The sequence below is a fragment of the Sturnira hondurensis genome, unplaced genomic scaffold, assembly GCF_014824575.4.
Source record: "Sturnira hondurensis isolate 20B ecotype Veracruz unplaced genomic scaffold, ASM1482457v3 Scaffold0009719, whole genome shotgun sequence".
Taxonomy (NCBI): Eukaryota; Metazoa; Chordata; class Mammalia; order Chiroptera; family Phyllostomidae; genus Sturnira; species Sturnira hondurensis.
This window is the reverse complement of record NW_028082350.1, coordinates 14,412,377-14,440,068: the sequence shown is the minus strand read 5'-3', so window position 1 is coordinate 14,440,068 and position 27,692 is coordinate 14,412,377. Positions and strand designations below refer to the sequence as shown.

The 27,692-nt window shown below is 51.6% G+C and overlaps 1 protein-coding gene across 1 annotated transcript; it reads left to right on the top strand.

Annotated features, from left to right (window-relative positions):
• On the top strand, window positions 1-22,342 carry RUBCNL (rubicon like autophagy enhancer). The gene is made up of 13 exons (XM_037057622.1): window positions 1-1,365; window positions 4,075-4,157; window positions 4,649-4,859; window positions 6,719-6,820; window positions 7,306-7,366; window positions 8,348-8,480; window positions 9,853-9,998; window positions 11,498-11,562; window positions 15,027-15,265; window positions 16,153-16,214; window positions 19,237-19,390; window positions 20,908-20,998; window positions 22,134-22,342. The coding sequence occupies exons 1-13, from the start codon at window positions 846-848 to the stop codon at window positions 22,244-22,246; spliced, it is 1,980 nt and encodes a 659-aa protein (XP_036913517.1). The 5' UTR covers window positions 1-845; the 3' UTR covers window positions 22,247-22,342.
• The last annotated feature ends 5,350 nt before the right edge of the window (window positions 22,343-27,692 follow it).

Here is a 27,692-nt window from a genome sequence, read left to right as displayed (position 1 = left end):
TCCTGGCTCCAGGCTCTCCCCTCTCTGGCCTTGCTGTCGCTGCTTGGAGCTTTCCAGCGTCACGGACAGTGGGGCAGCAGTAGAAAGACACTGTGTGGGCCTGTCATTCCAGAGCGCTTCTCCTTTGTGGAGCTCCTGACGTTTACGAAAGGTAAAAACCGAGCTTAAAGTGAGCCGGCTGTTTTTTTAGGTTCTAGATTTAGATTCTAGACTTACAGTGTTCTTTAGGTAGTATAAGCTAATCATAATATTGCTATTGTAATAGAAGTAAGTACTATAAGCTAACATAAATGACCTGAAACAAAGTTTTTAGTGGTACTGATTATCCTTAGTCTTGTGTGCTATGGTCTATTTTGCTGAAATATAAACACAAATTAAACAAAAATAAGAAACTGGGAGAATGTGTCCTAACTTTAAGATAATACTCCCATTTTGGGTTGGACATGTAACTTTATTGGATTAACATATAGATGTTTTGCATTTTTGTCAATAGTACCCTTATACAACTCCGTGCTTTCAACAAAAGCAATCTCCTATGAGTTTCGTGCTTTGAAAATAGAAAATTTTTACCCTGTATGTTTGCTGCTAGTTTATGACTACTTTTTTTGGACTTATAAATCCAAATGGATTTACTGTGTTGTTTTGGGCAAAGTACAAACTTTTCATTTCATTTTATTTTTTTATCCTCAAAGAAATTTGAAGTTAAACATGGGATGGAGCCCTTCTTTATCTTGACCGGGTCTCGCTCACTGCAGTCAATCTCCCCAGCCCTCCTGCTGCCACGTGGTGAGTCCCAGGCCCCGATCTGCTAGGACAGCGGACTCATCTGCCCTGAGCCTGCGAAGATGGTGTCACAGTCTTCGGGCCAGCGGGATTCTGCTGTGGACCCCTTGGAAGGGGTCGGCGATGTCTCTGGTGACAGGGATGGGTCACCCAGCCTCCTGGACACTGGCCACCTGCCTTGCCAAGCAGACATCAAGTTCACAAGGCACAGAGCTGCCTGGATTAATCCCCAGGGTGCGCAGGGGCAGGATCTGCCCCTCCAGGTGCCAACAGTGGGAAGTGGTGGCAGCCTCGTTGTGAGGGGTGCCGCCTCTCCCTTGGGCGCGTCCCCTCGTCCTCTGGAGAGCCCCGTGGTGGAGACATCACTGTGGAAAAACACCGTGGGCTACGCGGGCAGCTCGGGCGAGCAGAGCAGCGGATCTGCCTTTGTCTCACCTCGAGAGCTGGCCGTGCTCCCAGGAGGCTGTCCTCATCCTCGGAGGTCTCTGTTTCCAAGCTGCACGGTGTCAGCTGCTTCCCCGCGTTCTGAACCTGGCAGCCTGTGTCTCCAGCCTCCTCACCTGCCAGCTCCCACCAGTGCAGGTAACGTCAGTCAGTTGGGGGCTTCCCTCACGCCTGCGCCTTCACACACCTGCCTCAGCATGGTCCCAAGGCCGAAAGCCTGTCTCCCTGTCTCCTCGGGAGAGAAAGGGGCCGTGGGTTTCCCTTTGACCCTGAGTCTGTCCCTTAGCCCAGCTAACACCGTCTTTGGCCCGCCGCCTGGGCCGTCGCAGCCGCTGGCATTAAGCATTTCCTTTCTCCCTCGGCGGCTGCAGGGAAATGCCACTTTAGCTCAACCTAGTTGGTCACCACTGCCACCTGCCACCTTGAGCGGGTGTGTGCCTTCAGGAACCTCCTGATTTTTAAACCGTCTGCAAGGGAGAGCACTGGAAACACTCTCAATCCACCACGCTGGCGGCAGGTGTTTGCGGCAGGTGTTCTGCGGCACCCCAGCGCTTACTAGGAGCTGGACTCCTGTCACCTGTTATGTCGACCTGGGCAGAGCATGAGGAGAAAAGAGTGAGGTGTAAAAACAGCAGCCACAATTCCCCAAAGGCAGGACAAAACCTTTCTCAGATTTTATTTTTATTAAAGGTAATAGTGCACATATTTCTGAAATACCGAAATCCCTAAAAGGAGGTCATCCATGCAAATGCCAGAGTCCATAGATTAGCCATTGTTCTTGTTCTAATTTGTAGCATGCTTATTTTATTTTTAAATATTCGCTGGGCTATATGCATGCTTTGCGTTCATTTATATTTCTGTTAGAACCCTACTCAGATGGTCAATGATGTTTTCTCTGCCGAAACCATTTTAAAAACTGCCTGCCTTCCTGCGTGTATGTGGGTCTGTAGGTGTGTGCGTATGTGTGTGTCGGAATAGTTGTCTCTCACTAGCAGAAACCAGGTCCCCCCCCCTTCCTAAGGTATGGGGTTTATTTGTTCTGTTGGAAACTTTGAAAAGTCAAAGAGGATGATAGTCTTTTATTATTCATCACTCAGGAACAGGAGATTTTCATGGGCTAACTTTGAGATAAGATCCACATTGGAGCAACATGAAACACTCTGTGTACAGGCCTGTTTTCTCTCTCTTTGCTCATCTGCTGGGAAGGTTCTCAGGAAAAGAGGGATTTTCAAATTCAGGGGTTGCTGAGTACAAGACTAGCCTCCTACTAGGTTGTCTCCTAGGGGAGAAGGAGGAGAACATGGAGAAAAGGGATAGCACCCCCCACCCCCACAAGCCACCACCCCCATGAGGAGTGACAGTGACAGAAGACGATCTTCAGGCCCAGGACACCCCCACCCCAAGTCCTCCATTGTCTCGCTGCACAGGAAGTGGCCTTGCCTCGGTAGGAAACAAGCACCCCAGCCCCTCCGGTCCAAAGCTAGCGACCCCAGCAACCTCGCTAAGGGCCTTTAAAAAGCCACTCCATCTTTGGGGAGTGTCTCCTCAATGTGGCGGAGGGAGTCATTCCATGGGATTAAAAAACACACGGAGTGGTCTGGTTCTGTCTGTCTGCGGTGTGGGGCCGCGGTGGGGCGAGCTGGCTTCGGCCACTGGGACACGGTGCTTTCCTACGCCTGTTGTGTCTCCAGCGGCAACGGCAGGTTTCTTCTCCCAGGCTAAGGCAGGGAAAACCGCTTGAGCATGTCCTAAGGCTGCCAGGGACAGTCCCCAGTTCCTGCGTCTGCATCACATCCACACACGGACAGAGGACTTTCACATCCATTCCTGCCTCTAATATAATAGAGAATCGCACCCCCCCCCCCCGCCCATAAGGGATGAAGGCACTGAAATGCAGGCACATGGCCCGGGCGTGGGGCCTGCTGGGACGGGAACCCACACCGTCTGATCCAACTCCCTGCTCTTCTCTACGTGTTCGGGGTCCAAAAACTATGACCAGGTCAAACCCAGCCAGCCTCCTGCTTTTACCAGTGCAGCTCTGTCCGTGCTGCCTGGCCCTGCTCTCTCACTGCAGAGCTCAGTAGGTGGAACACATGCCGTATGGATCTCAGGTCCTACACTACGTGCTACTTAGTCGTCCCTTTCAGAAAAAGTGTGCCCACGCCCGATGGCTTCTGAAGCCAAGAGGTCCACAGTTTTCCGTGGAGCAGCTGCGTTTTGGAGATGAGGCCAGGGATTTGAGGGATCCCCCGGGCATCTCTGTTTGTCACCCCGAGTGCGGTGAAATCCTCAGGATGCTGGTAGCATTTTGCTCCCATTTAGCAGTTGGGACAGCCCAGCTCTTAGCTCTCACAGAGACGTTCTGCCTTAAATGCTGTCGCGAGGAAGCACGTGAGAGAAGTCCCTGGTGTCTTCCGGGGCTCCCTGTCAGCAACAGAGCGATGCTGACAGGCGTCAGCTGTTTTGCTTCTGCCAACAGGAAGTCTTGGGTCAATGGCAGTGTGGCGGAGAGGGGATCCCGTGATTCTCGTGGCTGTTTCTAGACTGTTCCCCCACCTCCCTTAGGTAGTTTCCTTCTTCTCTCTCTGCCCTCTTCGCCTCGTGGGTCTCCTCCATCCGGCGGCTCTTCTGTGTCCCTGCCATCGTTCCAAGAGCCTCTAGTAGAAACGATGGCCACTACGGCCATGTCTGCTGGCCCTGACCCTCTTGTCACCCTGTGCACCCTAGAATTGTGCTGATAAAATAAAAATAAATAAGCAACATTGAAAAGCCATTCCCTAGAACTGTTTTCTTAGATAATCTCTGGACCTCTCATTCTCCATTTCTGATAACTCGCTGTCTTGGCAGGTGCCGTTCCAGTGGGTAGGAGAAGCGTTTCCTTAAATTCCTTCTCCCCAGAAGCATTCATGTTCCCTGTTGATGTAGAAAAGGTGAATATTTCTTCTTTTTTTTCACCACAGCAAGTGTTAATCCTTTAGATAGTGCTATCATGGTATAAATTTGGCAATTTCACTTGGTGAGGCGAGGCTGGTAGGTTTCACCCCAGCATGTGATGGGTGGGGGGGGGGGCTGCTGGGACCCCAAGCTGAGAAGGTTCCGAGGCAGAGCCTGCACTGCCCCAGTGGAACGGCTGCCACGATGGATGAGTGAGGTCAGTTTTGGGGCCGCCTCCAGCCCCGGGTTTTATCCTGCAAGGAGTTCACAGCGGGTTGTCTGTCGATCAAAGTGGGCTAAACCTTATGTCTCTGGAAGACATGAGTTAGACTTTACTCAGTGACCAATGATAATTCAGTTGAAGGAACATTTTTATTTCTACACCTTAAATCCCCTCAAACACAGCTTTCTGATTTTGACTCTAAGACACCTCAGTGGAAAGAAGCCGACCGGGCTGGTGTTTTAACTGATGCTCGCTGTTCCACAGGAAAACGCGCACTTCCAGGCCGCCGACATGATTATCTCAGCCATGGAGACAATGAAGTGGGACCTCCTGAGTGGGCAGCACCCGGAGAACTGCAGCCTGGACGCAGCCAGCGGGTCACCTGGGAAGGATGGCGGTGGCTCTGAAGTGGCCTTCTATACCCGCAGACAGCAGGAGTCGGGGTCTTCCACTTCCTCGGACAGTGGCTGTGAAGGCAAGCGGGCGAGTCGGCGACAGCTTTACACTGTCGTCTGCACGTGCTTCCACCTCCGTTGCTGAATCTGGAAGTGCATCTTTAAACCCTCTGTCCAAAATGTCTGAGTAACCTCCACCATGCTCACCAGTTCTGCCACTGAACTTGGGAGCCATCAGCAGGCCCCACTCAGCGGTTAAATGGGTGTGTGTGTTGGTGTTTGTTGCCCCCCTTGGACTTCCTCCTCCGTTTCCTTTTGGCAGTGGCGACCTTCCCCTCTTCCTTCGTTTTCTGTCACGTGCATTCTCCTAGCTCCTCCTTCTTTTCCAAGTCGTCCTCTTTTATCCGTCCCACAATCAAGGAGCCTGTGGGTGCTGGGTGCTGGGCATCAGCGGGTGGCAGGGTGGGCTCACTCCCTGCAGGAGCACAGGCCAGGGGAGCCAGGGAGCCATGGGGATCCCCGGGGGGCAGGCAGGGCTGGCACGGTGCTGGCGCGCAGAGCAGAACGGGTTCCAGGTGGCCGTCCTGTGGGGGACAGGGGTCCCTATGCTGAGAACTGAAGATAGGGCTCATCCTTCTCCTAATGAGCTCCATCTTTTCCCATGAGCCCCAGAACCTCCTTTTCCGATAGCCACTTCCTGGAGACTCTGTCCCCTGCAGCGTCTTCCCACCATTCCTGTCTGTGGGCCTCTCCAAGCTGTGGTTTTGGTCCTGCACCTCCCCTCTGAGTGCGTGCTCCCTGTGGCCGGGCCCTGGGGACCACAGCCACCTGGATGGCCTCCAGGGCCTCTAACGTAACACGTCTGAGCTAGTCCTCTCTCACTCCCACGCAGCCCCTTTCTGCAAAAAACAAAACAAAACAAACAAACCCAAAACCCAACTTTTCAGGAGAGAGGAACTCAGTCCCAGTGGTACATGTGTAGCACACGCCTGGCGTGAAACAGGGGAATAGCAAAGTGCTGTTGAACACACTACCTGGCTCAGATTAAAAGGAAGCATTTTAAACAGTGTATGGAGCGTCCCGTTGAACCCCAGCAGTGGGAAATAGGAAACTGACTGGTGTGGGGGCAGCTCCGGCCTCCGTCTGCTCTGGGGCTTTGTGGCCTCTCATCAGCCGCTGCTCTGCATGCAGTTGCTTCCTTCTGCTTTTCCTCAGCCTGGCTGCTCCCACCACCCACACGGGAGCCCCGGTTTCGTCTGGCATCTCCCTGCCTGCTCGGCCAGGGCCTCGAGGCTCAACCTGGCCTCGCAGGGCCCCAAGTCCGGGTTACTGGGAAGAACACCGGGTGGGGTGTCCTGGTCAGGGGGCTGTGTGGCCGGCGAGGTGCACCAGGGGCAGGGAATGCACTCGGCTCCATCACTCCCTCAGGGGTCCCCCGTGGGGAGGAGAGACTGCCGGTCCATGTCCCAGCATGCCGAGCTCGACCTCTGACTCTCCCTGCTCCCCTGTGCCCCCATTTCTAGCCAGCACACAAATCCGTCCCCACCTCTCAGAAATAGCGGCATCCCCCCATGCATTCCCTACACCTGCCTTCTACCTGGGCCACACAGCAGCCTCCTGGTCTTTACCTGGACCGAACCGGCAACCTTGGCTAATCGGGACGATGCTCTAACCAATGGAGCTACCCAGCCGGCACTGACAACTGTATTCATTTCTAGGTGGATTCCGTGAGTCCAGTTTTACAATAATTATATACTCGCACTAACGTAAGAACGACAAAACATAGCTCCTTGCGTTTTTAAAAAGTTCTTGAAGCAGAACTTTAAAATTCTTTTCAAAGTAACCTCCCAGCCACTTTTTCCTCTAGTTCCTACAGTCGGGCGTGGCAATCTGTGTCCACCTTTTCCTGCTATGACGCCCCTTCCCTGTCTGCCTCTAGGGTGCGCTGTGCTGCAGGTCAGCCCAGTGGCTCAGGCGCCGGGGGACGGTGACACTGCGGAGGAGGCCTGCACAAGGGACTTTGAAGGATTTGTTATTGTAGGTAAGATGCAGGAGCTTCTCCAGTGTAACCAGATACCGCCCTCCTGCCCCCTCCCCCCGCAGTCCACGTGCCTCACGAGCAACACCACGGGGACAAAGCCATCCCAAGAAACGTCTCCCCAAATGGGAGCAGTCCCTGATGTGAAAAAAGAAAAGAAAAGGTTCTTTCATTTCAAGTACCTTGGCAGAGAGCCTGTCAGCTCACATGCAGGACGGGAGCGGAAGCAGATGCTCCTGATGGGCTGATGCTTGTTTGACCTCACCAGTCTTTTGAAGTTTCAGAGGAGTGTGTTTCGAAATCCCGAGCTTGGTTCCTAGCTCCAGTCTCCCGATAGACACCCCAGAGAGCCCCGAGCGAGGAGGTGCTGGAGAAGCGGTTCTCTCTGAAATGCAGGGGGCTGCCTGTGCGTTCCTCTTAGAACCCTGACGGTGATTCCGCGAAGCGGGCCCAGTGACCTGGCTGCTCTTTCCCTGATTTTCCCACAGAGCTTGCAGAGTGTGGTGACCCCGCAGAAACCTGTGCACGTTCCTGCCGCCCCTCAAAGAGGTACCGTATCTCTCTGGTGTGTCCCCTCCAACACGTAGACCCCAGGGTCACCACCTTTGAGGTGCTCTGCACTCTGAGAACCTCTTGGGCCAAATTCAGCAGCTTCCAATGACAGGGGCTACCACGTAGACATGAAAGANCCTAGCTCCAGTCTCCCGATAGACACCCCAGAGAGCCCCGAGCGAGGAGGTGCTGGAGAAGCGGTTCTCTCTGAAATGCAGGGAGCTGCCTGTGCGTTCCTCTTAGAACCCTGACGGTGATTCCGCGAAGCGGGCCCAGTGACCTGGCTGCTCTTTCCCTGATTTTCCCACAGAGCTTGCAGAGTGTGGTGACCCCGCAGAAACCTGTGCACGTTCCTGCCGCCCCTCGAAGAGGTACCGTATCTCTCTGGCGTGTCCCCTCCAACACGTAGACCCCAGGGTCACCACCTCTGAGGTGCTCTGCACTCTGAGAACCTCTCGGGCCAAGTTCAGCAGCTTCCAATGACAGGGGCTACCACGTAGACATGAAAGCAACACCACTCAAGTTCCTGCAGTGTTTGAAAGACTCTGGGATACATTCTTATTTCATCCTCAGGGATAGGCTGCCGGGGGGGAGGGGGGGGTGGGCGGCGGGCGGTGTAAAGCCCTGCTTTATAGACGGAGAAGCTGAGGTTAGGGTGTGCCTCAGGGCCCAGTGCTGTGAAACGAGAGCAACGGGGTTGGAACTCAGGCCTGCTCACTCTCCATCCAGTGCTCTTTTCACCAGGCCTCTCAGTCTCCGTAACCACCCCCTGCCCCAAGTAAATATAGCCGCTCTGTGAGGCGGGATCACGGTGAGGAAGAAAGACCCCTGTTGGAACCACGGTTGGTGCTGGTCTCTCATGACACCCCCTCTGAGTCTTCAGAGAGAGAGAGGAGAGTCAAAACCTAAAGAAACACTTATCCTCCTCATGAATACAGGCTTTAATTTTTCCTTTTTTTTGCATTGCTTACATTCCAGTGTAATTTACGAGCCAAACTTTAATTCTGCTGAGCTCATAGCCCGAGAATTGTACCAAGTGTTCCGGCGGGGCTGGCTGCTGTCGGACGTTCCTCATCAGCTGGCAGTGTCCCTGAAGGCAGGTGGCTCCGTAGTACGTAGCAGGGTAAACGGCTTTGCGTGGGAAGCTCCTGAACTCGCATCTCGCCTGCCATTCGCTTCCGACCCGGGGGAGTTGGGGGAGGGCTCCAAAGGCAGGAGAATCTCAAATCCATCGAGCACTTATCAGGTACCAGGGACTGTGCTCCCCGATTCCCACTTTCATCCTCAAATGTCTTCTATGCGGTAGAAGCTATTGTCATGTTTATTTTAAGGTGCTAGTCCCAGACCCCAGCAGGGCTGCTCAGCGTGGAACAGGAGTCACGCCACAGGCTGCCTCATTTTTTTTCTATCCTCACCTGAGGATATTGTGTACTGATTTGAGAGAGAGAGACAGAGAGAGACCAGACAGAGAGAAGAGACAGACAGAGAGAAGCATGGATCGGGCTGCCTCCTGTACGCGCCCTGACTAGGGAGGCTGAACCTGCAACCCCGGCATGTGCCCTGACTGGGAATCAAACCCCGGGACTTTTTTTTTTTTTTTTTTGGTGCATCAGATGGTGCTGAGCCACCCGGCCAGGGCCAGGTGGCCTCATTCAAAAGTCTGGTTCCCTGTTGAACTCTGCCCTTGGACTTCGTGCTACTCGTGGGGGACAGAGAACTTGGTGCAAAGGCTAAAAGAGAAATAGGCCCCCTTATCCCAATAAATTCAATATAAACAAATGAATGAATGAATGAGTGAGTGAGTGAATAAAATAGAGGTAGGCAAAAAGCACTCTGGAGATGCGAAGGAGGCAAAGGCCCAGCTGGCACAGGTGCCGTGCAGGTGCGAGGTGCCTCCCGAGCAGAGTGTTTGCTGTGGTTGGACAGCATGTGTGTGTCCGTGGGAGAGGGAGGAGGTGTTGATCTTCCTGGGAAATGAGGGTTGAATGTTAGTGGCACCATCACAGAGCCTGCAGGATGCTAATTGCAAGTGTGTGGATAACAACAGGGAAGTTTCCCGGTTCCAAGGGGAGCCGAGCAGGGGAGTGATCTTACAGTGAGCTGGTTCTGGGCGGGTCTGCCGGCCCCAGGGGTTCGGACGGGCAGCATCTGCTGGCCCGTTGAGGAAAAGGGGCCTGGCCTCTGCCATCCAGGACAGCTTGCCCAGTCACAGTGACCTGCTTGCAGTCATCTGAAGTCTGGAAACAAATGAAATAACTGAAAGAACCGAGAAAGTAGGAAAAGTGATGTCAGCCAGATGGCGTTTTAAGCAATTTTTCTGTGAATGGCTTTGGCTGCGTGAAAGGCTTTTGTCCCGTCCTTTCATCCAGTTGAAAGCAGTTTCAATTTTTCGTGGTAAAGTTTAATGTTGGAAACACATTTGATTCCAGTTCCCCAAACAGGCCTGTTTAGGTTGTTTCTAAATTCCCCTCTGTGTTATGCAGGTGGTGAATGAAGAGCGTGTCCAAAAAGACTTTGAATCCGGTGTGGATTTCGGAGAGGAAATTAAATTTAAGTCGAGGATCAGAGGGACGGAAGACTGGGCACCCCCCAGATTTCAAGTCATATTTAACGTTCATCCACCACCTAAGTGAGTAGGGTTGCTGTGTGGGCTGCCAACCCAGTTAAACAAGTTGTGATGGTTCTGTTACCCGCGTTGGGGTTCTTGGGGTCCCCGAGACAGAAATCGAGAGGAAACCCTAGAGAGATTCCAGGCAGATTTTATTGAGCTTTTATGCCCCAACGCAAGGGAGGCAGCACAGAGGACAAGAAGGTCCTGTGAACAGGCTTGGGGGGCTGGCTCTGCTTGGCCACTTGTATAAGCTGGGGACAAAGCAGGCTTTTGGGGGGTGAGTTCATTTTGCAGCTGAATTGCCCGGTAACTACGTGCCCGCCTGTGCTGAGCTGGGGCCAACAGCAGGCTCCACCCTAGGGAGGCCATGGACAGGTCGAACCTTGGTCCCCTGTGAATGCAGGTCGGTAGTTCCGACACCTGTGAGAAAGGAGGTGGTCAGAAGGGAGACGAAACCACTACCTCTGTGTTTCTGAGCAGGGAGTGGAGGGGCGGTAACATTCCGGTGGTCCACTTATTCCGCATTCCTTCCTGACACCCGGTCTTAACTTGGCGTCTTCACTGCCTGGTACTGTTTTTCTTCCCCGGGGCCCAAGTCCCTAACCTGCCTCAGTTCCCACCCGACTCTGTGGAAGTGGGTGAAAGAAAACAATAATACACTGAAGGAAAAACGTCTTGTAGGAAAAGCTAAGTTGGGCATGTTTTTCTCTTATCTTTCTTGGCACCTGTTTATCACGGGCTTTGGGGGACTCTGTGAGTTTTGGTAAGTGGAGAATTTAACTCCAAATCCTTAATTGTGAACATTGCCTCACAACTGAAACAGGCTTGAAGGGGGTTTTTCAAACCGGTTAATGTTGAACCTGAAAAATCATACACAATAATGTTAAAAGACTGGTCCTTCGTATTTTTCCATGCAATGGAAAATAAAAATCAATGAGTCATTTTTTTTAAGGAAACTTGATTTCGAGGAGAGCTCCTGTCATAGCGAAAAGGCACATGGGTAGGGTTCTGCATACTTTTACCATGGCCATTTTTGATGACGCTAAACTATAATAAAACTGTATAACTTGTTGCATATCTCTGAATCACAGGTGAAAGCATGGTGACAAAGTTCAACAGAAAAAACACTTCACCAGATGGTCTCCCACCAGAAATGCTGTATGGTTTTGTCTTACATTAGCTCTCATTTATCTAAATTTCTTTGGACCATCTGTGAACTTCCCAAGGGCATCTGCTCCTGGTGCCTGTTCCCTGAACCTGCGCCTGCGCAGTGGGGAGTCCCTGAAGACCCCTGGTGGGTGTGTTCTGTGTGGTACTGACTCCACTTTCGTGGAAGGGGCCTTTTAACTGACCCAGAAAAAGCGATTGAATGATTCTATTTCTTTCAGAAGTGAAAGTGAAAAAATTAAGGGCCCAAGCCAAGAAGAATACCTTGATATCAATTTATTTTTCCAAGCAGTAAAATATGCTCCGTCGGCCTTCTCTGAGATGCAACTGTTACTGTTTTCTGTACTCAGGAGGGACCTCGTGGTTGCAGCCCAGAATTTTTTGTGTGCGGGCTGTGGAACTCCAGTGGAACCCAGTAAGTATGGAAATGGACTGCCCGCTTACGACACTGAGACTGGGCAGGGACTGGCAGGGGTGGGCAGGGCGCTGATTGTGCGGAGAGGCCTTCAGTGACGAGCCAGTCTGCGAGCTTTGTACCATGGCCCTCTGTTTCCTGAAGGGGCCGCTGGGACCTCCGGGGTGATGGGACTGGCCCCTCAGACCCCCCTGCTAGTTGCCTCCCCACCTGGCGCTCAGCTGCCACCCCATGGCCTCCCTGCCAGTCCTCAGAGGTGGCAGGCTCATCCTGACTTGGAATGCCAGCCACCCCCAGGGCGGCCTTCCTTCCTTCCTTCCTTCCTTCGTATTGTCCCTCAGGGGCCCTGGCGTTTTCCCCGCCTGGCCCACTGCCAACGTGTGTGCCTTGTATGACCCTTCCTGCTTCTGTTTTATCCCAGCACTTGTCCCCCTGAAGTGCCCTCTCCGATGTTTCCGGTGTGTGTCATTATCGTCTTTCTCCCGCCTAGGTTCTCAGTCCCACCAGGACAGACGCATTGTCTGTTTCACTTGTTGCTTTCACCCCAGCTCCTAACAAGGTGCCCGGCACACAGTTGGTCCCCCCAAAGATAAATCTGTTGAAGGATCGAACAGCTTACCAAGGAGCTAGCCAAACCCCTCTGAGGGGCTTTGCCAAGGGACCTGAGGGGATCATTCCTGGGCCGGCTGAGGCCTAGGAAATGCAGGTCGCCCACTTGGGACCCGGAATCACTGGGTTCACGGTTCTGGCCTGAGGGAGATGGGGAAGGAGGGGCTCTGGGGAAGAGGCCCCCTGGACCTCTGATAAGCAGTCTTGGAGGAGAGCGACTCTGGGGGCCTCCACTCCAAGAACAAACATCTCTCTGGGCTTCCTTCCACCCAGCCAATGAGGATGCCCACCAGCCTCACTGCTGTGACTAATGTACGTACATGCCTCGTCTTCCCAGTGTAGCAGGGACCCTCTCTCTTTGGTCCCCTGCACTCTGGCGTCTCCGTAATACTGAGTCAGAAACTAGGAACAGATGACTCTGATTCCACCGACTCATCAAGTACTTCCCTAAATTCACTCGGACACGGACATGTATGCCTGCACGGTGCATACAACAGCCACGGTCCCTCCCTTGCGGGGCCTGCCCACAGGAAGACATAGTCATCAGCCAAGTAAATATCAGGAACGAGGCACACAAAGAGAAAGTCGAGAGTGCTCGGGATTTACAGCAAGGGAAATTGGTCTGGGCCACGGGTGGGTGGGTGGGTGGAGTGAGAAGTTCTGCACGGAAGTGATTAGCCCCAGAGGAGTGGGGGTTGGGGGGGTGGAGGATGAGCCACCATGTGCAAAGCACTATTGCAAAGAAGACCTGAGCCACCAGAGGGTGAGAATGAAAGGAGCCAGGTGGCAGGCAGCCCACGGACTCTAGAGGCATTATCAGTCGGACAAACAATTCTGGACTTTTCGTGTGAAACCCCCATAGGTCTTAGGGTAATTTTAACACCGTTTCATTTTGAGGTAATTTTAGACTCACAGAGAGTTGTAAAAATAGTGCAGATGTGCCATTTACCCTTCCCGCAGCTTCCCTGTGTCACCATAATCATCCAAGTGTCATCATTAAATCCGAGAAATCAGCACTGTTGCCATCCCATTAAATTACTACAGGCTTTGTGCAGATGTCGTGAATGACNGCACGGTGCATACAACAGCCACGGTCCCTCCCTTGCGGGGCCTGCCCACAGGAAGACATAGTCATCAGCCAAGTAAATATCAGGAACGAGGCACACAAAGAGAAAGTCGAGAGTGCTCGGGATTTACAGCAAGGGAAATTGGTCTGGGCCACGGGTGGGTGGGTGGGTGGAGTGAGAAGTTCTGCACGGAAGTGATTAGCCCCAGAGGAGTGGGGGTGGGGGGGGTGGAGGATGAGCCACCATGTGCAAAGCACTATTGCAAAGAAGACCTGAGCCACCAGAGGGTGAGAATGAAAGGAGCCAGGTGGCAGGCAGCCCATGGACTCTAGAGGCATTGTCAGTCGGACAAACAATTCTGGACTTTTCGTGTGAAACCCCCATAGTTCTTAGGGTAATTTTAACACCGTTTCATTTTGAGGTAATTTTAGACTCACAGAGAGTTGTAAAAATAGTGCAGATGTGCCGTTTACCCTTCCCGCAGCTTCCCTGTGTCACCATAATCATCCAAGTGTCATCATTAAATCCGAGAAATCAGCACTGTTGCCATCCCGTTAAATTACTACAGGCTTTGTGCAGATGTCGTGAATGACCTTGATCTGTCCCAGGGTCCCGTCCGGAGCTCCACCTTTGATTTAGCTGCTCATCTCTAACCTCACACACACAGGGACATTTGAAAAGAGAGCAGCAGACAGCTATTATAATGCTTCATACCGAGTGTGTTCTAACAATAGGGTTATGAACAGTTACCACACCAAAGAAAATAACGTTTCTCTGACACGGCCTAATACTAGTCCACATTCGCTGATATCCTTAAGATGTCATTGATAGCTCATTTTTCTTCCCAAGCCTCAACCAAGTCTCATCCATTGCACTCAGCTAGTATTTCTCTTTCGTTGGCTTTATCCTCGAACTGCACTCTCCCGTATGGTAGCCACTAGCCCCTGTGGCTGCTNATTATAATGCTTCATACCGAGTGTGTTCTAACAATAGGGTTATGAACAGTTACCACACCAAAGAAAATAACGTTTCTCTGACACGGCCTAATACTAGTCCACATTCGCTGATATCCTTAAGATGTCATTGATAGCTCATTTTTCTTCCCAAGCCTCAACCAAGTCTCATCCATTGCACTCAGCTAGTATTTCTCTTTCGTTGGCTCTATCCTTGAACTGCACTCTCCCGTATGGTAGCCACTAGCCCCTGTGGCTGCTTCATGTCAAATTAAAATTAATATAAATTAAAAATCCAGTTCTTCATCCACCCTCGCTACTTTTCGAGTGCTGAACAGCTTCACGAGGCTAGTAGCTACTGCACTGGACAGCACAAGGTGGGGAACATGTCCATCCTCACCAAATTCTGCTGGAAAGCAATGTTCTAGAATTTTTGCCCCCTATTTTTTCCTAAGATGAGGACAACTGTGGTTGAAAGCCGGGGTTTTTTAGCCTTAGTGTTGTTGTTTTATGGAGGCTGCCCCCTGGGGCACGGGAGGACATATAGCATCTTTCACTAGAAGCCACTAGCAGCTTTTCAACCCAGAATGTCTTGAGATGTGACAGTCCGGCTGTAGTTTGGAAGGGTTTCGCTTTCCCCATGACTGTACCCCCAAAGCGAACCTCATGCATGGCCAGGATTTAAGGCCTCCAACCCCTGCCCGGCTTTCCCAGCTGCCATGAGGGGCAGTATAGCTTCCGCCGCCACCTGAGCCTGGCCCGTGGGTGGGACCGGAGGCAGGGCCACGAAGGTGGGTTTCCAGCGCCCCCCACGGATCGGTGCTCACCTCCGCAGAGTTTGTGAAGCGGCTGCGGTATTGCGAATACCTGGGCAAGTACTTCTGCGACTGCTGCCACGGCTACGCCGAGTCCTGCATCCCCGCGCGCATCCTCGCCCGGTGGGACTTCCGGAAGTACTACGTCAGCAACTTCTCCAAGCAGCTGCTGGACAGTATATGGCACCAGCCCCTTTTCAACGTGCTGGACGTCAGCCGCAGCCTGTGTGCGAAGGCCAGGAAGCTGGAGGCCGTCATGGTGAGCAGCTGATTTTTGGAGGGGCCAAGCGGGGATTGATCCAGACAGACCCTCAGAGGGACGTGCTTGGGGCCCTGTCCAGGGGATGGAGCTGATGCCTCTGGGCCCCGGCCTGCGCTGGCTGTTGCAAAGGCGCATGCCAGATTTTATATTTATGCACAGTTATGCATTTATACAGTGCTTTTTAATTTATTATTTTATAAAAATAAAGGTGCTATATGTCTGAGTGTACAGCATGGCTTGAAGCACGTCATGAAATGATTATTAGTTTGTATATCCACCTACTTACGTGGTGACCGTGCATAGGGAGAGCACATGAGCTCTCCTTTGCCGGGAAATTTCCGGTGTTCGATGCCCTGTTAACTAGAGTCATGACACTGTGCATCAGATGTCGACCTAACTGCCGAACTGCACATAGGGCGACTATGTGCCCTATGACCCTATCTCCCCACTTCCCACACATACCCCCCCCCCGCCCTGCCCCTGGGAACCGGTGTTTAAGTCTCTGTTTCTATGAAGTTAACATTTTTACCTTCCACACACCAGGGAGACCAGGCAGTTTTTCTTCTCTCTGTGTCTGGCTCATTCCACTTTGGGATCCTCTTTGTTATTGGAAACACAGACCTCTTTCTTTTATACAGAATTACGTATGTTTCTTAGAGGTCTTCAAGGTTGTGTGAACTTCAGGGTCCACAACACCTGGGTCCATCCCGGCCCATCTGTGAATCTGCTCTCAGCCACAAATCCCTGCTGTGTGGACTGGGTTTCCAAGGCTTGGGTTCTCGAGTTGCCACGTTTCAAGGCTAGAAGTAACACCTCAGTTTGACGTCAATGTGTTCCGTGTCTCTGGCCACATTGCGAGAACCCCGTTCTGTGTCTTCCCTTAGGAAATCCAGGAGCAGCTATTTCATGTCAAGAAGCTACTGAAGACCTGCCGATTTGCTGAAAGGTACCGCTGTGGGCTGGGCCAGTCTGGGCATGTGAGTTGGGAGGACCCGTACCCTGCACACGTTGCCGATTTTCTGCTTGCCTCCAAAACACAGAGCCTCTCAGCACCGGGCAGTTGTCCCTTGGTGTCTGGGGGGGACTGATTCCAGGCATCCCTGGATCCCCAAATGCTCAAATGCCTTTTATAAAATGGCGTAGTGTTTACATAGAACCTGTGTTTGTATATAGGCTACAGCAGGGTGTGCCTACTGATACATCACTTCACTCATGGGAATTCAGCATAGGGCTTGGCACATGGCAAATTCAAGTCTTGCTTTTGGGAATTTTCTGGGGTTTTTTATTTCTGAATATTTTTGATCAGGGCTTGGTGGAATTTTTGGATGCTAAATCCAACCTGCAGATACAGAGGGCCAACTCTCCTTGGGCACACAAACTATCTCTTTGAAGTTATTAAACCCTCTGACTCACTAAGAGTACATTTACTTTGTTAAGAAAAGCAAATTGGTGCAAGGATGAAGATTCTGTAGCCAGTGGCCTTTTTATTACATTTAAATTTTGGTAAAATAAACACAACATAGAATTTTCCTTCGCAACCACGTTTAAGTATACGGTTAGTGGGGTTAAGTACACTTTCATCGTTGTACAACCGTCACCCCTATCCATCCCCAGAAATCTTTTCATCTTCCAAAACTGAAGCTCTGTGGTCATTGAACACTAACCCTCAGCCCCTCCTCCCCGCACCCGTGACAATAATCAATCTATTTTATATATCTACAAATCTGACGACTGCCTTATTTCACTCAGCATAATGTTCTCCAGCTTCACCCAAGTTGTCCACGTGTCAGAATGTCTTTCCTTTTTAAGGCCAATTGTATGTATTGTACATACCACATTTTATGTATTATACATACCACATTTTGTTCGTTCATCCACCTGGGGTTGCTTTCACCTTGTAGCAATTGTGACTAGCCTTTCTGTGAGCAAGGGGTACCGATGGCTCTTTCAAAATCCTGGATAGAGTGGCATGTCCAACCCTTATTGGCCATATGGTATTCTAGACTATGGTGTGGTGATAATTTAACTATTGTCCTATTACTAATAGATTTCTAGCCAAATAGATTTTAAATATCTTAATATTAAAATAGATTTTAATATTTTTATATTAGGCCTAATAGAGTTTTAATATTTAATAGATATTTAAATATATTTCTAATCTTTTGCTATTTAAAAAACTAGTTACTTAGAATAGTACCCCCTAAGTCCATCCATGTTTTTGCAAATGCTAAGATTTCATTCTTTTTTATGGCCGAGTAGTGTTTCATTGAGTATATGAACCTCAGCTTCTCTGTCCAGGTGTCTACAGATGGGCACTGGGGTTGCTTCCATAGGCTGGCTATTGGAAATAGTACTGCAGTGGACAGAGGGTGCCCACCTCTTTTTAAATTGGCGGTTTGGATTTCTCCAGATAAATACCCGGAAGTGGGATGGCTGGGTCATATGGAAAGTTTGCTTTTAACTTTTTGAGGAACCTCCATACTGAGAAATGAGTCAGTCAGAGGTGGACAAAGACCGTATGATTTTACTCATCTGTGGAGTCTAAAAATGAACAAACTAGACTTATCCTGGAGATACGCCACTATGCTGTACACCTGAAACTCACATGATATTGAACGTCAACTGTTACTGAAAAATTTTTTTAAAAATTGAAAAACCTAGGTTTTAGCTGAATCTCTGCCCACGTCCAAAGGACTGTCCTTAGGATGAACTTCTAGAAGTGGCATTTCAGGAAGCCACACCCATAAAGGTATAGGCATGGATTTTTTAACAGAGAGATTTTTAAGTGGGGAAAGAGTAGGTCACTCAAGGAGTTAAGACTATTTGTTGTCCTAGGAGCATAGGTTGAAGTTCTTTTCTTTTAAGGCTTCTTTCCATTTCTGATCTTTACATCATGATGATGTTTTACTTTGGAATGAAATCTCTTGGGGAGGAGCATGACTCCTGTAGTTACTTGGCCTTGAGGTTGACCTCGTGGCATCGGGTGACAGGTAAATTCCCCCTCAGATGCTTCGTTTTTTTGTCTGTACCAATACCCACAATTCTACCCATCTACTACAGTTTCTTAAACATCCATCCCGTGCTTCACATTACAATATCAATGGGACTCATGTAAAGTTCAGGAAGAAAATCAGCCCAACAGCTCCTGGCTGGACCGTGAGTTTGATAATGGTGTACAGAGCCCGGAGGGTGCAGAGGAGCATGTAGTTCATGAGGAATGGGGCAAGGAGGGGGCAGCCAAGGCTTCTGGAGAAAAAGCTGAGCTGGAAGAGGAAGCAGTGTGAGCAAGCGCCTCAGGCTGGATGGAGCATTAAATGTGGTTTGTTCTGGCTAGAAGGGCAGTCCAGTGTAGACAGTGGCTGGCTTGGGAATGCAGTGCGTGGTGATGCTGCTCCCCAGTTTAGAGAATTCGGGAGGGGACCAGGAGGGTTTAGGGAATGTTGCACTCGGGTTCAGAAGCTCTTGGGACAGCCAAATGCCTATGACAAGCCCACAGTTGGATACCCAAGTCCTAAGCCCCATCCTGAACTCAAGGATTTGGAAGCTTCATGCCTGCTCGTGATTAGTCATTTTTGTGCCTGGGACAACTGTCAGTGCTGGACTGGACGTGGAGCTGGGATCAGTAAGGCAGTGAGTTGTTTATCCCAGGACACATTTCTGAGACTTGAAGTAACATTCAGTTTTCTGTTGCTGGGCGCGTGCGTGCGTGGGCAGGCTGCAAGAGGCGTGTTTCTCTTCCAGCTTCGCTTCCAGCTTCGTTGTTTGAAATCAGCATTTATGGCATTTTAATTGCTTGGCTTGCAAAAGCAAACTTGCCAAATGTAAAGTGATGAGTAAGGTGAACTTATTCTTGGGGCTGTTTAAACAATCTGAGTTAAAAACCTAAGTGCTGCCCCAGTCCCTGTGGGGTGTGTCCCTGAGTCCCTGTGGGGTGTGTCCCCGAATCCTTGGTGTTTCCTCCCTGGCAGGGCACTAAAAGCATTTGAGCAGGTGCCCAGACACCTGACGGAGGAGCTCTACCTGTTCTCCCTGGAAGACCTGGTCAAGGTCAAGAAAGGGCTGCTGGCACCCTCGCTCAAGGACATTCTGAAAGCTGCTCTCGACCACGTGGAGGACTGTGAGGTAAGGTTCATGAGTGGGGGGAGTGGGGGCGTCCCTGAGCTGCCTCTCATGTGTTCAGGGCCTGCACTGAACATTGTTTAACCCTTATAAACCCTGACGGAAGTGCTGGCAATGCTATTTCCAGATGGGAAACATGAGGTTCACAGCGGTAAAGTCACAGGCCAGGGTCATCCTGCTGGTAAGTAGCAGGGCTGGGATGCACACCTGGGCCAAGCGATTTCTCAGTTGGGGCGCCCAGCCCTGCTTGGGCCAACCTCGACTCCCATCTGCCCTGGTAGACCAAACACAGCAGCGTCGACTCGGCATTTGATGGCGCAGGACCTCAGATAGACTAAGAATCCGTGTTTAAAATCACGGTCTTGGACTTCTGGCCAAGATGGAGGCATAGGTGGACACATACTGTACCTCCTCACACAACCAAAAGAAGGACAACAACAAATATAAAAGCAAAAAACAACCAGAACTGCCAGAAAATCAAACTGTATGGATGTCCGACAACCAAGGAGTAAAGAAGAACACTCACCCAGACCAGCACAAGGGGCAGAGATGGACAGCTGGGCAGAGAGGACTTGCTGCCAGGCAGTGGCCAGCAGGCTGAGCGGTCCTACATCCGCGTGCAGATAAACCAGGAGGAACAACTGGGGAGCAAGACAGACCTGCAACCCAGATTTCAGCAAGGGGAAAACAAAGCCTCAAATCTTTGACTGAAAACACCTGTGGGGGTTGACGCGGCTGCAGGAAAAACTCCCAGCCTCGCAGGAGAGTCTGTGGGAGAGACCCCCCAGGGGCCTAGAATGTACACAAACACACTCCCAGATAAGGTCAAGTTAAAGGAGTTCATCATCACCAAGCCCTTATTATATGAAATGTTAAAGGGACTTTTCCAAGAAAAAGAAGATGAAAAATATGGACCGTAAAATGACAACAAACTCACAGTTATTAACAACCACACCTAAAACAAAAACGAACTAAGCAAACCATTAGAACAGGAACAGAATCACAGAACTGGAGATCACATGGAGGGTTATCAGCAGGGGAGGAGGAGGGGGAGGGGGGAAGGAGGGGAAAGGTGCAGAGAATAAGTAGCGTAAATGGTAGGTAGAAAATAAACAGAGGGAGGTTAAGAATAGTATAGGAGATATGGAAGCCAAGGAACTTATATGTATGACCCATGGACATGAACTAAAGAGGGGGAAGGCAGGTGGGAGGGGGTGTGCAGGGCAAAGGGGAATAAAGGTGGGGAAATGGGACAACTGTAATAGCATAATCAACAAAATATACTTTAAAAAATCATGGTCTTGCTCTAGTCAGCTCGATGTGAAACTTCTCCATGCAGAATGGGCGCACATGGGTGCTTCTGACCCATCCGTTGTGGAACATAACATCCTGTTCCTTCCAGATGCTGGAAGCGTAGACCCGTAAAAACTGATGCCTTTAGAGTCCTGTAGAAACGGTGCCCCAGGTTCTCCCTCCAGAGAAGCTTTACCGATGACGATGTGCACTGTCGCCCCTCACAGCTGTGTCAAGGGAAGGGCTTCATCTGCGAGTTTTGCCGGAGTGCGGCCGTCATCTTCCCGTTTCAGACCGCAACGTGTAGAAGATGTTCAGGTATCGTAATAAATTAGCAACGTAAACTTTGGAGCTTGCTTTCCTAATGAGGTGTACAGTTAACAAGAGTTTCATAACAAGCACGAAATTCACTCCAGCTTCAAGATAGCTAAGCAACACGAATTTAAATGATAATGATGCTGGTGTGTGTGCTTATAGGTGGAATTGGAGCTAACTGAGTTCTGGGTGTGCGGGGAGGAGGAGTATTTGGTTGTGACGGGGGTAGAGCGCGATGTCTCCTGGTGCAGGTTTGTAGAGGATGTAGACCCTGATTTGCCTGAGCCCTGATTCAGGACAAGCTCCAGCACCCCATTTTGTGATTAGATTCTGGTCATGCCCAGCACTGAAGGGTCATCTCCGGCTTCTCTTGCATTGCAATGGCCAGGCCTAGTAGTTGTCATGGAGACCATAGGGCCCACAGGACCTAAAACGTCTGCTGTCTGGCTGCTTCCAGGAGAGGCTGGCAGAGCCTGCCCCACTGCCTCCGTGCCCCAGGACACCCTGTGTTCTCTAACCTGCTTCACGGGAGAGGTCTGGCCCGGAAATCTGCGTCCGTCTGTGATGTGGGTGGGCCCTCCTCTTAGATGGCTCCAGTGGTGTCTCCCCTGACTCATTAGGCAGGGGTACAGTGGGGGCTCCTCTGCAGGGACACTCGGAGGCAGGGCTTCGCGCACAGAGGGTCCCCTGGGGCGTGTCCTTGGGCTCCGCGCCCAGGACGGTGAGAAGGCAGCTGGGCCAAGCAGCTGGGAAGCTGACCCAGCTGTGGTTGAGTAAAGGCTCAGCCTGTGTCCTGGGCAGCTCTGAAGCCAAGTGGCCTTCCACGTTGTCTCGAATTGAAGATAAGGGGCCAGTGAGTGTTTAAACCCCATGTGGACCAGTCAGTCCCTCATACAGACTGGTGCTACCAAGGGGCCCTGACCTTGAGCATCGCAGTGCCCTCCCGTTAGGGCCATTCCCGGAGAATGGGCTCCACCTCATGTCCCCGGGGTAGAGCCGCAGTGTCCCCTCATCTCGTGACCCGTTGGGGACCTTACAGTCCCCCGTCAACCTGCCTGGCTTCTTTCTGCCAGAGTCCAGCCTCTGCACTCAGACCCTCTCTGTCCCCTGGGCTGATGGCCGTCTTCCTTGCTTGCAGAGTGCAGGGCTTGCTTCCACAAGCAGTGTTTCCAGGCCTCCCAGTGCCCGCGCTGCACCCGCATTGCAGCCCGGAGACGGCTTTCGGAAAGTCTGCCCTCGGCGGCGACGTGATGCCCGGAGCACAGCGAGAACGACCGCGACGCGCCTTTGTGGACACCGATGTGCGCCCCCCGCGGATACCGTTACTGTTTTAGATCTCAAGGATTGTGTATTGAGAAGAAAGGGGGCTGATTTTCTCTCCATTGTATGGTTAATGTGTTCACAGGGTGCAGACTGTTGGTCATGAAGGAAGGGCCGTGACTGGTGGCTTTGTTTACACGTGTTCGCTGTTTTCGCTGCTACTGTTTTTTAAAGGGGTTTTGTAAAAATATTTATATTGCATTTGAATAGTTGTATTTAATGCATGTGGGAGCTTATTTTTTCATGAATTGCGACTGACAAGGTGAATGACTCAGTTCCTCTTCCTGTAAAGCTTGTTTTCGAGCTGGGTGGGAATGTCCATTGAACCAAAGCGCAACCCAGATCCCCTCGCTGGGGCTGTGTTTTCAGCCTCGGTGCCTTTTTGTATTGTGTCAGCCCTCCGGTCTGAATGACCCCAGGGTTTGCGTGGAGCGGTCCCATTTCCTCTGCGCAAGTCTGTTTCAAGATGAGTCCCAGTTGCTTCACCACCTGACAGGCACCATTTGAGGAAGTGACCCCTGAGGGCGCTCCTGCCCGAGGCTCCAATCAAAGCTGTTTTTGACCTGTATCCAACGCGCTAAGTCAAGGGGACGTGTGGGTGAGCAGAATGCATCCCTGCCCTTTGGGATGTCGTCTCATAGATGCAAAATTGAATATGAGAGATTCGAAGACTTAAATAAGATGTGGGAAACTGTCATCAGTGACGAGGTGATAAAGGTCGTCCGCAACCCCGTCCAGTCGTGTGTGTATTTCATTCAGCTGGAGGACACTGAGCACAAAGACATGAGTGTCCCCTCTCATCCTGGCGTCTTCTCATCCTGTCCCTTGTTTTCCCATCTGCTGCCTCTGCCGGCTCTGTGCTCCCACTCATGATGTAAGCTGTGTCTCTTTTCAATGGAAATATTGTCACAGGGGAGAAGGTAAAAAGCATCTAAATTAAAACAATGCTTTCTTCTTCCCTGTACCCTATATTCCATGTTAAGAATCAAGGGCAGAGTGTATCTCGATATTGCTTCCAACAGCTCCGTGAAGTTCACGTCGGTACCTCCATCCTGCAGGTACGGAAACAGGCTTCAGAGACAGCGATGATGCACCTAGGTCCCCTGAGGGGTGCATGGCAGAGCTGGGCCCGGCCCTGGACTCAGCCTGCCTCCCACGCCCTGCCTCTTCTGCCTCTTATGCCTTTGAAATAATATGAGCAAAAGCAACTTGAACTTCTCAGTGCTGCTCCAACCTCAGCCAGCAGCCCTGGGCTGAGTGCTCTCGCCCCTTGCCGGGCCTTGATTTGAGTAAGTTTCTGTGGCATCTGCATTGCTGGAAGGTCTCTGCGTTTATAAGGCACTGAGAGTGTTTGGGGCGGGGAGGCGACACATCTCTGATGGGAGGAAGAATGCGCAGCAGCACTCAGGAAGCGATGCTCTCAGTTTGTAATTCAAGAACGAAGCGATGGAAATAGCCGTTCCACAGCTGAGATGTGGCCCCTCCCCATGGGGCGGCAGGGACCCCTTCCTGGTAAGGTGCGTGTTAGAACAGGGAAGTGGTTTTGGCCACAGGCAGCGCCCTGTAGGGAAGCAATTCGCTGTGGCCTATATTGCTGTTTATTGGCATTTGCTCCTTCTGTGGGTTTTGCGTGCGACGCTTCGGCTGCCAGAACGATGATGAGGACTCGCCCTTTCTCGGCACACTGTCACCCACCGGGAGCACAGAGTTGCCGTGCGGTGACCCCAGTGATTGATTTCCTGCCTCGGGAAATGGCAGTGACATGTTCTCTATAGTCATGACCCCCAGTGGCAGGTGGGGCTTTGTATGGTACCAGGGGGAGGATGCAGAGAGTGAGGGGCGTGAGGACCCCGAAGGCGTCTGGTGTGTTGGCTGGGGTGAGGACTGTTGGATCCACTCACAGATCAGCTGCTTCCTCTCCGGGTGACTCTGGGCAAGATGCTTAGATTATCTGAGCCTCTGCTTGTAAAATGGGGGAAAACAAGTACACGCAATTGATGTGAGGATTCCATATAAGAAAGAAACACCCAGTGGAGGGCCCTGTCCAAGCAGGCGCCCAGTAAGTGGTGATAATTACTCCTAAACAGATTAAAAACCGAGTTCTGCCACCTCTTTTCGATGTCTTTGTGTAAGTTACTCTCTGAGGCTCAATTTAATATGAGGACTAGAACAATACTTACTGATGTGGGTGGTGTCCCCCAAAGATAGGTTGAAGTTGTGACTTCAGGTACCTTCGATGTGTGACCTGATTTGGAACTAGAGTGTTTGAGGATGAGCTAAGTTGAGGTCGTGCTGGACTAAGGTGGACCCCGATCCAACGCCTGGAGTTCTTAGAAGAAGACGGGACTGTGGACAGAGGTAGAGTCGGACATCACAGGGGGGCCGCCATGAGGAGGAGACAGCTGGGGTGATGTGGCTACAAGCCGAGGGACATCAGGGGCTGCCGGCAGAAGCCAGCAGAGAGGCCTGGGGCAGGCTCTCGCTCGGAGCCTCCAGAAGGAACCAGACCTGCTGCTGCCTGGAGTTCAGACTTCTCACCTCTGCAGCTGGGAAAGAACAAATTCCCATTGTTTTCATCCACTCCGTGTACGGAGATTTCTTATGGAAGCCCTAAGAAACCAATGCACCTGCCATTTGGGGTTCTTAGGTTAAACAGTGATTAAGCCGCTTGGGTAAAAGAACTGGTCCGGTGCCTGGCACGTGAGAGGTGCATTGAGTGTCAGACGTCTTACCTTTGAGCGGCAAGACACGGAAAATGGACTTTGAGAGAGAAACGACATAAAAACTTGTACCATGTCCACAGGGTGAGGCAATACCCGGGTCACAGCTGTTCCTATGGACAGTAATACAATCATTAACAAATAATAACACAACAATAAACTGTGTTTCATGTACTCAAAACCGTAAACCTACTTTACCTACCCCTGTAGGTTTGTGGGTGTCAGTATAGAGATTCCCCAAAACACAGCCTCAGCGAGTGAACACTCCTGCCCCTTCCACGTCCGCTCTTCAGTGTGGGAGAGAGCTGCTTACCCTCGGGTGATGGGACACGGCCGTGAATTTGGACGGTGGGGTTTGGAATCTTGTGGAGAGGGGTGGGGGGAGGCTGAGAGAGAGAGAGAATTTGTTTTGGCTGCACCAGGTTCTGAGAGCTGTTTGCAGTGGAGTAAGGGGTAGAAGCAGACGTCAGGGTTTAAGGAGAAGAGAGCGCAGGAAGGACAGGGAGAGCAAGCTGGTGACCATGTGCAACCCGGTGAGAAAGTGAGGGACGCTGGAGGGAGGAGGCAGGCCCGGGAAAGGCCCCACCCCCACCGTGGCAAAGCCCAAGCAGAAGACCAAGTGCAGGCTCGTGCACGACGCAGCTCCACATTTAAAAACGACACGTGCTCCGTCCTCCCACCTCGATGAGCACATCCTCCTCAGGACCCCGGGAGCCAGGCAGGTTCGGATTTCAAACTCTCAGAGCCCCGGGCGCTCGGCTCTGGAACACGGTGGCCCGGGGACATCCGGAGAAGGGCTGGGGCGGCCTGCCTCTGCCCACCACGGGCTCCGTCCCCCAAGCTGCTGCCCTCAGCTGCCTGTGGTGTTGGTGGGGCAGCACAGCCCACTTGCAGGACAGTGGGCCGAGGGGACGGTTTCGAGCAGCCCCTGTGAGTGTGCTGGGGTCGCCGGGGAGGGAAAGAACTGTGGAACACTCAGAGCACTGTCTGATATAGGGGGTGGGGGCTTGGGGTGGGTGCATCCCCTCGGCTTCTGTCCCATCACCTGGGAGGAGAGACCAAGCCAGGGGAAGGCCACAGCGGGGTTTGAGTCCTGGGACCTCAGGGGACCCTGACCCTGAGCAGTGGGCAGGGGCACAGCTGGAGCTGTACTGGCAGGACCACAGCGGGATGAAGGCGAGGTGGAGGCGAGGGGAGAACCTACCTGGACTCTCTGGTCGGTCTGTTAGGTTCTCAGTTCCCCTCGGGCAGGAGAGCCGCCCTTCCACGTGTGAGGAAGTGGGCGGGGGCTCGTTTTCTCGGTTTGATGTTATTTTCCAGTTGTGTGTGCCATCTGCCTCCTGTGACATCACTCATGGAAGCGGCAGTTCAGATTTCAGGGCAAGAAAGGGAACCGCAAACCAGCGGGGGAACTTTTGTTAGAGAAAGAGGCCCTGCAGTGCTTGTTTTCGGGAAGCCGCTTCCAAGCGCGGACGAATGAGACAGTGCAATGCCCCTCCCTCGTTTGGAGGTGACCACAGACGGCTCATGACCGATAGCCTGCCTGTGGGTGGTGTGTCTGGTGTTAACAAATCATGTGTGATCTGGTGTCCAGAATGGAAGTCCCACACTCCTCCTGGGCATGTCTACAGTGTCCCTGCAGCAAGATGACAAATTTTCCTGGACACCTGGGATCACCAGGCCCGGCTTCCTGGAGCCTGTGCCCAGGTGTCTACCTGCGGGGCTCTCCTGCCGCTGCCCCAGGTCGGGGAAGGAAGCATCCCCCTCTGCTTTTTCCTGACACCGTTCCACCCTTGGGACCATCTTCTTGAAACGCATTTCAACCTTAAAAGCACATTATCACGGCCATTTGAGCGGGTGTGGTTGCCCGATGCAGAGGGATGGATGCCTTTCAGATTAGAACTTCTTGTCCCATCCTCTCCATCATCAGCTCCACGAGAGGCCATGGAGAGCACATCGCCTTACCTCTAACCTCGGAGGCTCTGGGTCCCCGCCCCTCCGGCCATAGCCAATGGGTAAGGGCTTACTGGGAGCTGGCGGAAAAACTTGATTACATCAAAGCGAGAGCACAGTTAATGTTTTTGTAAGTGTTGCCGCATGACCCGCCGCAAATGAGGAACTGATTTATGTTTGACAGCTTGAGAACTTCCATTCTCAGCTGTCTCCCAAACGCCATTCTTTTTTTCTCCTTTTATTTTTTGTACAGTTATATTGCGGTGTGATCGACACGCAATAATAAACCACACAAATTTACCACTATCCTTTTACTCGCTGTTGCATGTACAGAACATGAGGCTTCCCTGATTTAATTCCTCGCTTTAATTACCGATGGGGATGGAGCATCTTAGCGTGTGGCCGTAGAACATTATTTCATGTGTTGTCTGTTTCATTGCCCAGTTTCCACTTAACTGTTAGTCTTTCTCTTAAAGATAGATGGCGGGTCCTTGTGCAGAAACTCGTGTTTGGACCAGGCGTTAAACCAGAGTTAAAATGAGGATGTCAGTGTCCTCCCCAAGTGCTCGGCTGACTTCAGGGCCAAGGGCAGCCCCATCTGGCACTACGGCACCCTCCACACAAGTGTGCAAGGGCCGAAGAGGAAAGAGGATACCATCTGGGGAGGCAGCTCTGGGTCACCGTACTCGTTAGGGCTCCCCCCA

Excerpts from the sequence above, each read along its gene's own strand:
- RUBCNL (XM_037057622.1), top strand. The coding sequence starts at position 846 with ATGGTGTCACAGTCTTCGGGCCAGCGGGATTCTGCTGTGGACCCCTTG. Across the intron at positions 1,366-4,074 it reads GCCAGCTCCCACCAGTGCAG|GTGCCGTTCCAGTGGGTAGG; the intron begins GTAACGTCAGTC and ends CTGTCTTGGCAG. Across the intron at positions 15,266-16,152 it reads GGAAGCTGGAGGCCGTCATG|GAAATCCAGGAGCAGCTATT; the intron begins GTGAGCAGCTGA and ends GTCTTCCCTTAG.